The 12028-nt window shown below is 48.2% G+C and overlaps 1 protein-coding gene across 1 annotated transcript in view; it reads right to left on the bottom strand.

The window, feature by feature from the left end:
- Positions 1 to 713: 713 nt before the first annotated feature.
- The window catches only part of LOC101341839 (uncharacterized), a 14700-nt gene continuing 3385 nt past the window's right edge, over positions 714 to 12028 (bottom strand). Inside the window, exons 2-5 of the mRNA XM_004378663.2 lie at positions 2075 to 2141; positions 1131 to 1218; positions 866 to 956; positions 714 to 788 (exon numbers count right to left, since the gene is read on the bottom strand). Coding sequence (XP_004378720.1) covers positions 723 to 788; positions 866 to 956; positions 1131 to 1218; positions 2075 to 2141 — 312 coding nt within the window. The 3' untranslated portion in view covers positions 714 to 722. The remainder of the gene's footprint in view (positions 789 to 865; positions 957 to 1130; positions 1219 to 2074; positions 2142 to 12028) is intronic.

Genomic DNA, 12028 nt, shown 5'->3' with positions numbered 1-12028 from the left:
GTTTGGGTTTGGTTTTCCCTTAATTGATTGGTTAGACCCAAGTCAGGTCCCGCCCACATCCTAGGGGAGGGCATGTCGGGGGGAGGGGTCACTTTCGGGTTCTCCTTAGCCCACCACTGTTCATACCCTCCCCCTCAGGGCCTGTGGGTGCTAGAGGTCCGTGGGGTCCGGACCTCTCCCCGCCCAGGGCCTTTGGGCTCCTCCCCACCACGCGGCCACAAGCCCCTAAACCGACAGACGGGCGGACCCTCCAGTCTCCCCTCATTCAGGTCACCACCGCCCAGTGGAAAGAGGTACATTTATTTCAACAGGAGCGCAGGGGCGAGGGTGGCCCTGTCCAGCTCTGCCCAGAGGCGTGGCCACGGCATCGCCTCTCCATCAGCAGGAGTTCACATCGGGGCAGGCGGCGCGCTCCCCACACCTTTCACAGCTTCACAGTCTGACTACATTCAGCCGGCGGGACCCCTGCCCCCCTCGGGGGGTCTGGGGGCCGGGCGGCCCGACGCCGGAACGTGGACGCTTGTCCCCCGCACCCTACAGCAGCAGCCGCCCCAAAGGGTGGCCAGTCCATGGGCTTTCCTTCCAAAAGGCAGCCCTGCACCCCACCCGGCCTTGGGGGAAGACAGAACCCCTCCCACCACAAACCCAGCCCACTCGGGGGGGGCGAGAGGTGGCGGGGAGGGCTGTCCTGTCCCGAGCAGGGGCCTTGCCAGTCTGGGGGCTCATGCCTTCAAGCTGCTTAGCTGGAACCGGGCCTCCTCGGAGATGCCGAACTGCTCCAGGGGGTCCTGGGAGGGGGCGAGGGCAGGGACGGAGTGAGCCCAGGGCCCAGGAGGCCCTCACCGCCTGCCCGCCCCACAATCACCTTGCCCGTCACTTTCTGGATCTCGTTTCTGTAGAAGAAGAGGCTCCTCCGCGTGAACTCGTGGGTTGGAGACGGCGGCGGTGAGTGGTCGCTGTCTCCTTGGGGGAGGCCACGCCTCGTCGATGCCACACCCCGCCGACGCCCCGCCCCCTAGGACGCTCCGCCTTGCCGACGCCCCTAACCTCCGACGCCCCGCCCCTTGCGTGCCCCGCCCCTTGGCATGCCCCGCCCCGGTCCCCTGATGCCCCAGCCCCTGCCCCCTTACCTGGCCGGATGCCCCGCCTGCATCCACTCCTGACACTGCTCCTCGCTGCAGCGCTCGAAGTGGTACTTCCTCTCCGTGTCCACGAAGCCTGCAGAGAGCGGCCTTGTCTGTCCCGCGGGCCACGGGCCTCGGCTTTCTGCTGCCCTTGTCCACACCGTCACCACTCCCCAGGCCCCAGCCCGACCGGCCACTTCCTGCCCACGTCTCTTGTGCGCCCCCCATTTCCTGTGCCCCCCACCCCCACTTGTCCCGCTCCAACCCACTACTCAAGGAACGCGAGGCACAGTCCCCAGTCCGGACAGTTCCAGGGCCCAAGGTGACCCCCACGGCCAGCCTGCACTGACCCCAGCATTTTGGGGCCCCAGCTTCCACACCTCACGGCCTTGCTCATGGACCCTCCCCTGTCTGGAAGGCAGCCCTCTCCTCCAGGCAGCCCTCCCGGCCTCACCCCACCACCACCACCACACTGGGCTGGGGACCCTGTCCTGGGCTCCATCTCCCCACGCAGACTTGGACCTCAAGAAGAGGGACCACAGCACAGGGCCGGGGACCGAGACATCCCAAGAGAGCAATCCTTAACTCAAGCAAAAGAGAAGGTTCTGGTGGCCTTCGGGGTAGCAGCGTGGATGCCAGGTGGTTCCTCCCCACCGTCATGCCTGCACTATCATCAGCCACAGTCCAGCCTGGGCTCCACGGGGAGGGCAAAGTCTGGGGAGAGGCCGCTGGGGAGGAGCCCCGCCTGCAACGGCCTTGGCAGGTGGACAGGAGGTGTGCGGCCCCAGAAGCCTGACCTTGAGCTGCCGGGGACAATGGCCTCATTTCTGGGGAGCTGTGGCGCCAGGCTGGGGAGACAGAAGGAGCCTCGGGCGTCTGGGGAGGGGACGATGAGGACCCCTGCATGTCAGTGCTGGGGACCAGCTGTCCTTGTCACCAACCCCCCTCACTGATGGAGAAGCCACTGGGCTCCTCCTGGGTGACTCGGCAGTGCTCCCGTAACAGGGCTCCGATGGGCTGGAGACACGCGAAGGAGTGGATGGGGGCACAGTTCCCCCTTCCCAGGGTGTCTACCCCTTCCCTGGCCTCCAAATAGGATTAAATCCACAGGTATAGGGGTTAGGAGTCCAATGCATACTTTGGGGAGACACAATTCACTGCGTAATAGACAATTACTCAAATTTTAGCAGCGGCTACTCAGTTTTGGGACAGTCTCCGGAAAGTCTAGACTTAAAAAGCAAAGATGTCGCTCTAAGGACAAAGGTGCACCTGACCCGACCCATGGTGTTTTCAGTCACCTCATATGCATGCGAAAGCTGGGCAATGAATAAGGAAGACCAAAGAAAAATCGACACCTTTGAATTGTGGTGTTGTTGAAGAATATTGAATATACCATGGACTGCCAGAAGAACAAACAAATCTGTCTTGGAAGAAGTACAGCTAGAGTGCTCCTTAGAAGCAAGGATGGTGAGACTTCATCTCACATGTTTTGAACATGTTATCAGGAGGGATCAGTCCCTGGAGAAGGACATCATACTTGGTAAAGTAGAGGGTCAGCGAACAAGAGGAAGACCCTCAACGAGATGGACTGACACAGTGGCTGCAACAATGGGCTCAAACGTAGCAATGATTGTGAGGTTGGCGCAGGACTGGGCAGTGTTTCATTCTGTTGGAACAGAGTCACTACGAGTCGGAACCGACTGAATGGCACCTAACAGCAACAGTAGGGAAAGACGGAGTCCTGGTGGTGCAGTGGTTAAGAGGTTAGGTGCTAACCTAAAAGCTCGGCAGTTCAAATCCACCAGCTACTCCTTGGAAACCCTATAGGGTAGGTCTACTCTGTCCTATAGGGTCGCTATAAGTCAGAATCGACTCGACGGTAAAGAAATGAAGTACTGTGGAAACTGCCCAGTTAGAACTGTTTTCTAAAGGGAATGATCCAGACTACTCTAGACAAACCTATGAAGGGAGCACAGGAATCAGGGAAAATGAAAGTCCTTACTGAAAGTAGCCAGGACATTTGAGGAGGGATTATAGAAAGTGACTCCCAAAGACACAGGAACAAAGGAACAAAGGAATAAGGAACATCCAGAAATCTAGGGATTGACAGATGGCTCAAAATGCACAGATTTAGGGCATCTCGGAGTTGGGAACTGGTGATACCAGCCATACTTGTTCTGCAATTTCCTCAGGAATTTCTCGCTTTGCACCTGCTCAATGTAAGTTCATGGTATTTCAGGTCAGCCTTGTTCCTTTTCCTACTTGTTGTATTTCCTCTGTGGTTCCCATACAGGTAGATCCTCTGACTGAGGAACATGTTTTCCTATTTTACCTGATTCTCCTGTAAACCTACTGGGCTGCTGTGCAACTTGAAGGTTCTTCTATTCTGTATGCCAGAGAGTGTCTTTGGAGTGCCTTGGGGGAAAAAAGTCCCCTGGTTCGGTTACCAGGTGCCTTCTGAAAGAAAAGGAAGACCGGAAGAGAGTGGCAGTAGCACATCGTGCTTGGGGGAAAGGCACCTGTTATGGGTTGAATCGTACCCTCTACCCCACCCAAAATGTTTGTCAACTTGGCTAGGCCGTGATTTCCTGTATTGTGTGTTTGTCCACCATTTTGTGATCTGATGTGATTATCCTATGTGTTGTAAATCCTACCTCTATGATGTAACAAGGCAGGATTAGAGGCAATTATGTTAATGAGGCAGGACTCAATGAACAAGATTAGGTTGTATCTTGAGTCAATCTCGTTTGAGATATAAAAGAGAGAAGCAAGCAGAGAGACAGGGGGACCGCCTACCACCAGGAAAGCAGAGCCTGGAGTGGAGCACGTCCTTAGGACCTGGGGTCCCTGTGCTGAGAACTCCTAGATGAGGTGAAGATTGAAGACAAGGACCTTCCTCCAGAGCTGACAGACAGAAAGCCTTCCTCTGGGGCTAGTGCCCTGAATTCAGACTTCTAGCCTCTTAGACTGTGAGAGAATATATTTCTGTTTCATAAAGCCATCCACTTGTGGTATTTCTGTTACAGCAGCACTAGACAACTGAGACATTTTGTTCATTTTGGGCTTCATGGAATGATGATACCTATTGAATCTGAGATATAGAACCAATAAAAACAGTTCACTAAGAGAATAAACCATGGCTACGAGTAAAGCAACATCCTTTGTCAACAATTAAATTAGAAATAGAAAAATGGTTATAATACAATTAAACAATCAATAGATGATTTTTAAAACGAAATAGATAGAATTAAAGATATTCTTACCCTGCAATATGCCATTGTTGTTCGTTGCCATGGCGCTGGCTCCGACTCATGGTGACTTTGTGTACAGCAGAACGAAACATCGCCAAGTTCTATGCCATCTGCATGGTCACTGATATGTGTGATTTATGTGATCCATAAGGTTTTCATTGGCTAATTTTCAGAAGTAGATCACCAGGCATTTCTTCCTAGTCTGTCTTAATCTGGAAGCTCCGCAAAACCTATCCACCTTGGGTGACCCTGCTGGTTTTTGAAATACCAGTGGCATAGCTTCTAGCATCAGATCAACATGCAAGCCGCCACAGTATGACAGACTGACAGATCGTGGAATAAGCTTATAGTCCCGGTAAAGAAGGAAGGTAAATTGAATAAAGATGATCAACCAATTTGTACAAATTCTTGGGGGCGTAAATACATTAGTTGTTTCATTAACTCCTGTAGTCCTTAACCCTGCAACCATTCTCCTTGTGACTTTGGGATTTTCTGTTTTTCTCTGTATTTGATCTATGGTTTGCTTTTTATTCTTTCTTTTGTCCTTCTAGCAGATGAGTCTAAAACCTTGTTATTAAGGCAGAGTCCAGTGTTTGTGGTAAAGGATTCCTCCAGGGTTTTGAGCACTGGTGGTGCAGTGGTTAAGCGCTGGGCTGCTAACTGACAGATTGGAGGTCTGAACCCACCAACCACTCCGCAGTAGAAAGATGTGGCAGTCTGCTTCCGTAAATATTTACAGCCTTGGAAACCCTGTGGGGCAGTTCGACTCTGTCCTATAGGGTCACTCTGAGTCAGAATCAACTCGACGGCAATGGGTTTAGTGTTTTTGGGTTTTTGGTTTTGTTTTTTTTACTATTTTCTCTGGTCATTTACAGGAAATCCTAGAGGAATCTGTCTCACCAGAGTGATGTATAATTATTAAATACGTAAATGATTACTAGTAGCCTCAGAAACTGAAGATTAATGTAAAACTCATGCTTTGGCTTTCTTACAATTCCTTGCTTTACGGGGCATAAAACCTAATTATAATCAAACTCCAATATTGCCAAACTGAGGTAAAATGTTGAGGGCATCTGTTAACTGAAAGCTGCAAAATATTACAATTTTGGAGACAGTCCATTTTGCAGGCAAAAGGGCCTATGCCTGTTCACAATGCAGATCTGATAATATTTATTGATGGGTCATGTACCGGGGGTAAAAGTGGCCACTTAAGTCTTCCTATGCTGTGGTGACATCATGAAATTTTGGAAGCTTGCTTTGTCTGGAATTCAGTCTGCAAGAGCAGATAAGATACTATTATAGTTGCCAGAGGCTTTACAAGTGACTTCTCAGGTATCAGTAATCCACTGTAGGGCTCACACAGGGCCGAATGACAAAATTTCTGAAAGCAATGATATTGCTGACAGAGCTGCAAAGGCCACTGTTAAGCTATGGCGGACCCCAAACTTAGAACCCCTACTTTCAGTCCAGTAGGAAATTGTTGTTCAGTCTCAAATGTTTGCTTCACGAAGGGAAATGGCCAACTGGATTTTTTTTCTCATTCGCTCAAAAAAATATTTATTGATCACATTACTATATGCCAAGCCTTGTCACTAAGATGCTGAGTTAACAAAACAGATAAAAATTCCTGAGGGAAAAAGAGTGGTAGTGCACATTTAGGATGGAGGACCATTTGGTGGAGGAAATAGGTGTGCAATTGCAGAGAGGAAATAGGTTCAGGGTTGCAGATGATATAGAGCCTTTGACTCCGAGGAAGGTAGAAAGTTACTGGAGGATTTTCAACAGAGGACTGTCATGCCTGACATTTTTTGTGTGTGTATAGCTGTCCAGGCAAGGGCCAGTAATGTGAAATCTGCCTCCAAAAATGGAGGGTGCTGAGAGATCGTAGAAGAAGCAACTCCAGGGTGGCAGCAAAGGAGTCTATTAGGGAGACTTACAGACGAGGTGAGTCCTGGGCAGCTGCAGGACCAAAGCAGATCTCCGCAGTGGGAGGGCAGAGGTTTTAAAGTGGTGGTGGACAGTAGTGGCTCCATGCCAGGGGTCTACATAAGAATGCAAACTGTAGTGAACTAGTGGACCACGTGGGGGGGGGGGCCCATGTTCAGCCTCGCAAAAACTTTCTCCCCCTCAGTGCTCCCCTCGAGTCTGGTTCTTACAATCTGGCACGTTCCCCCTCTTGTGCTGCAGTATGGGAGACCCTGTTCCCTCCCTGCCAGGAATAGACATAGAAGTGGGATTGGCCAGGTGCCGTACGGTGCTTGCACATGTGCAAGAGACAGACAAAGTTATTTTGTGCCCAGAAAGGAAGGCTTCTCTGACAAAGAGAAGGAACTGGGAGAGGGAAGGTGACTCAATTCCCAGGCTCCTTATGACAGAATGCTCTGACCCAAGGCCTTTACTTAGGCAGCCCGGATGGGAGGCGGAGAGGCAGACCATTCCCCCAACAGTCTGGCCTCCAACTCCCATCAGGGTGCCAGAAAAAGGAGCAAAGCAGTACCAAGTCCTGGTATGCCCGTTTTGGACCCTGAGCTGCATCTCCATGGTTTGGTGCCTGACTCTGGTGGATGTTATATCTGTGCGTCATTTGAGGCAGCATTTAATGAGGCTTACTAGTAGGATTGTCCTCAGCAGACTGATCAGGCCTGCTTGGAGGAGAGATCCCAACCAGCCACCCCAGTTGTGGCTTAATCTATGCCAACCAAATAGATCAAAGGACTGCATTTGTCCAATCTTATGTATATATATGTCCTGATTCATTTATGTAACAACAGAGTATTTCTCTCAACAGTGCACATCTCAGCGCAAGTGATAGACAAAAGCTCCCCCTCTCAGCACAGTTGAACAAGGTATTACCGTTGCCAGACCAGGCGGATTCAGACTTGGTTTAGTCAGTCAACCTACACTGGACCACTTGTTCATAGTCTGCAACTTCTCCACGTCCAGAGTGACGTCAAACTCAGTCGTAAAAGTACCGTTCTCAGAGTCAAACCATCCGGGCCCATGCCATTCACATTTTTAACAAGCAAAGAGAAATTTCCTTCTAAAGTTGGAGCACTCCTCACGGCAGCGGTTATATTTTAAAGAAATGTTTTCCATGAGTAGTAGAGTCGACCGATTCATTTACCACACGACCTTCTCAGTGCACCAGGCAGGCTACACAATCAGTTGGTCCACGAGGTGTCCTCCTTGTTGACAGATTAGCTGGAACCATGTGGGGAGATGACTCTGAGTTCAAATGTTGGCAGAGCCAACAGTTGATCTGATTGGTAGCTCTAGCAAAAGCCTGTATCATTGGGGCCCATGCATGAGGGGCCTGTCCATCATTGTGAGATAATCTGGGAAGAACAAGAGACAACATTAACTCCCCCCTCCCCTCCCCCATCTCCCGGGAGACTTGAGGTAAGGGTTGCTCAGGTATAGCCACCCAGACTGTCTGTCCTAGTCTTGAGGCAGTGACCTCAGTGGAAACCCAGACCTTTTGTCCAGAATAGTTGTATACAAAAGGAACACATTGTTTAGAACAGACAGTTTGATCAAACATAGGGTACAAATAAGGAATGCCCTTGCAGGGAGCTGCTCCCTTGAGACCCCAGACTGCCTGCCTGAGATATATAGTTAAGGCTGGGGTTGTCTTGTCCCCTCCCATCAGCCATTTAAGCCTGTCTGTTGAAGCGCTCAATGGCCCCTATGGCTTAGGGGTTGATATAAAGCGTGAAGAGCTCATTTAATATCCAGTGGAAGCCTCTGTATAGGATAAGAGGCCCCGATATGATTTACCTGCCGAGAACGCCCTGGCCTGTTGGTTCAGGAATCCATCCCTGGACAAGTTTTCACCTTGGCCAGGGTCTCATAGGCAGGTCAGCTTTTCTATGCTGTTTGGCGTTTTCTGATGGTAGTGGCAGTCCATGTGTGTAGGCCCAGTCTATGATGGTGTGTGACTCTCCATGGGCCGTCCTCTCTTAAATCCAGGAGGTTGTCGGTTGCATGTCTCTTTGCTCTGGAGCAGAGGATGTTTCAGCCTCTGCAGTCAGTTGGCAAGAGCGGTCTGCTCTTTGGTTGTTTTCCTCTCTCAGCATAGGGGCCTTTCTGGTGACCATCCACACAGGTAACAAAAGCTTAGGAGCAGAACTGATTTTTTTTTTTTTGATCCAGTTGTCTCATCCCCATAGGGACTTGCTTTATATGTCAGTCTGAGGGTTGTCAGTGGCCAGATTGAATGCCTAGGCTATTATCTATAGCCCACATCACAGTTTCCATGTGCCTCACTAAAACTGGACCTAATGGCAACAATTCCTGTCAAGACTCGAAGACAAACGTTTACAAAGGTGTACATTAATACATCAGCATCATCAATACACATAATAGGGGCTCGGAGGGGCCCTGAAAGGAGGATTTATCCATAGTCAGGCTTGGGCAAGGGTCTCGGTGATGGTGACCTCAAACCCAAAAGTTTTCCTCATTTTGGTGCCAGGTGTTATAGTGATCACAGTCACCTGTGCAATTGTATCTAAATACACAAGACATACAATTCATTTCCTCATTGAACTTTAATTGTAATATAAGGGTTTTTGCCCTTCCTGGTGATGGAGGGTCCTAGGCTTAATCCTCAGTCTTAATTATTTCTGAAAGTCAGAAGATTTGGCAAAGTTGGCAGAGCCCTCAGTCATTTGTGGAGCCACGCATCCACCATACCAAGTGCAGACATGAGTATCAGCCCAGTCGCTTGGTAACCTGGAGGTAAGCCCTCCTATTTTAGTTCTCTTCTTACTATTGCAGCTGTGACTATGTTGCTGCTCAATTATTTTGGCAGGGGCAGTTATCAGAGAATTCCAGAGAGGGCCTCTAAGGTCTCTTCAAGGCTGCTCAACCCAAGCTATCTTGAAGAGTTATTTTCTCCTTTTTTTCCCCCCGCTGTTTTAACTCTGCTTTGCAATGGGTGTTCTCAGTGCCAGGGACCTGTTTAGCCCCTCCAACTATCTCCAGTCCCATTGTTGGAGGGCTTTGAGCAATGGCTAGGGGGTTGTTCCCTTAGTCCTTGAATCTCCCATCTTTACAAACCTCCAGGCAAGCATTTCTGGTTGATCCTCCTGTTCATGGATGTGGCTGCTCAATACATCAGTCGTGGCCACACATGACTGTCGCACGTCCCTTTTAACTGTAACTTTTTCTGCAAAGCTCTTATGTGCACTTCAGCAGCTAGCAGGGCTTTCGTGGTCAGCCGAACAGCCCAGAATAATGACCACCCCATGGCCACTACTGCTCTCCTAGCATATTTTCCACACTTATGAAGGCATGCATCTGCCCACTGGGCTTTGCCACTTGGTGTTTTCAGGGTGTCCCTGTACTCACACAGTGATCTGCATGCAGAAAAGCATACGGCCCAGACTTATCCACATGGAGGTAGCTGGTCAACCTGGGATTGCCCCTGACATTGGCTCACCAATTGTCCAGGCACAGACCAGTAATGTAAAATTTGTATCCAAAAATGGAGGGTGCCAAGAGACTGAAGAAAGAAGTGGGCAACTACAGGGTGGCAGCAAAGGAGTTTATTAGGGAGACTTACAGATGAGGCGATTCCTGGGTAACTACAGGACCAAAGCAGATCTCTGCATCCGGCAGTGGAAGGACAGAGGTTTTATAGTGACAGTGGACAATAGTGGCTACATGCCAGGGACTTACATATGGATGACTTAGCAAACTGTAGTGAACTAGCAGATCACATGAGGGCGCTCAAGTTTGGCCTTGCAAACCCTTTTTGCCCTTCAGTGGCGAAAATACACACACAAAATATACACACAAAAACATTTGTCAGCATGACAACTTCCATATTTACAAATCAATGACACCGATTACATTTTTCATGTTGTGCCACCATCATCACTGTCCTTTTCCAAAATATTCCACCATCTTTAATATAAACTCAATGTCCTATTCATGGTAGTGGTTATTTCAATTATCTTAAGAATCACATTTCATTAGGGAAAAAAAAAAAACATGTTATTTGCTAAGATTTGGGATTAGACTGCTTGGAATTTTATAATGCTGAAAAAACATCCCACAAAGCTCTCAGAGGCACTCACTTCTATAGTTCAACAGTAACTAGGTATAAAACAGATCCAAGATATCATCATTAGTTTAAAATTTCAGAATTGTTCATATTTCAGGAAACAACTGGGTATTGGGACAATGACTATACCAAAGGAGATAAAAGGATGATGTAGAAAAAAGAAGCATCTAATTAATAGAAAAACAGACATCTGCTATTTACAGATAGAGCCTGAAGAAGACAGGTCTAATGTCTCTTGATTAACGCTGGGGTGCAAGTGGGCTCAAGTCCCAATACAGACAGATGAACAAAGGTGGATGGCTATTATACATGTAGATTTAGTTGGCTGTTAAAATAATACAACGATTGACGTAGACTGATGTGAAATTGTCCTATGGAATGAGTTTGTCCTCTAGACAATTAGAGCCATGTGCATTAAACATTGGAAGTTCAATCCATCCTCTTGAACCAATGCCCCTTGTTGTCGTTAGATGTCATCAAGTCGGTTCCAACCCATAGCGACAGTATGCATCACAGAACGAAACACTGCCCGGTCCTCCATCATGCTCACAATCATTACGCTTGAGCCCATTGTTGCAGCCACTGTGTCAATCCACCTCATTGAGGATCTTCCTCTTTTTTTCTGACCCTGTACTTTACCAAGCATGATGTCCTTCTCCAGGGACTGGTCCCTCCTGACAACATGTCCAAAATATGTAAGATGTAGTCTCGCTATCCTTCCTTCTAAGGAGCATTCTGGTTGTACTTCTTCCAAGGCAGATTTGTTCATTCTTTTGGCAGCCCATGGTATATTCAATATTCTAATGCCTCATAATATGATTCATACTAGATAATAGTATGGGTGTCTTTGTATTTTGATTCCGGGAAATATTTATTTGGGAAGATGGAACAATTACTAAAGGGTCTAAATTGTCATGCAAATGTGGTATTACTTATGAAATTGACTAAGTTCCAGGAGAAATTCATTAGGCCTTGCAAGAAAACCTCTTAGCTAAGAATTTAGACTCTCACGCTGCAGATTTAATCTACTCCATAGACTTGGATTGGGAAAGACCTGGTAATGAACTTCAGAATTAGGCAGGCAATCATTTGAAAGCACAAGCAACAAAGATGTCACAACAGCTAGTAAAAGTAATGTGTGACAAAGCAGAATTTTTGTGCGTTGCTATTTAGGAATGTGATTTAAGCATTTACCATTGGTATGATGTATTTAAATGTTTTTACTCCAAGACAAATAAGTAACAATGGAGCAATGGCCCTCCATCCTGGCTGTAGATGCTTCAGCGGTTTACAGCTAGAGCCAATTTGTTCATTCCATCCAGTGACAACTAATTTTGCAACAGAAATTTTCCAGACCTTGTGGTACAATGTATCTCTTTATGCAACAATTACCAGCTTGCTTAACTGAAACTGCTCCCACTAGATATAGTCCTTCAATTTTCCGTGCGAAATGGGAAGAATGTGTTGGGGAGGATGCTGGTATGACTTTACAATTCTTCCACACATCACCTCAACTTTCTTTTTGCCTACCTCATGCAATGGTCCAGGGACCATAGGTAAACCTGTGGATGCCAGGAACAGGGATA

This window comes from Trichechus manatus, unplaced genomic scaffold, assembly GCF_000243295.1.
Source record: "Trichechus manatus latirostris isolate Lorelei unplaced genomic scaffold, TriManLat1.0 scaffold00057, whole genome shotgun sequence".
NCBI lineage: Eukaryota > Metazoa > Chordata > Mammalia > Sirenia > Trichechidae > Trichechus > Trichechus manatus.
This window is presented reverse-complemented; position numbering and strand designations above follow the sequence as displayed.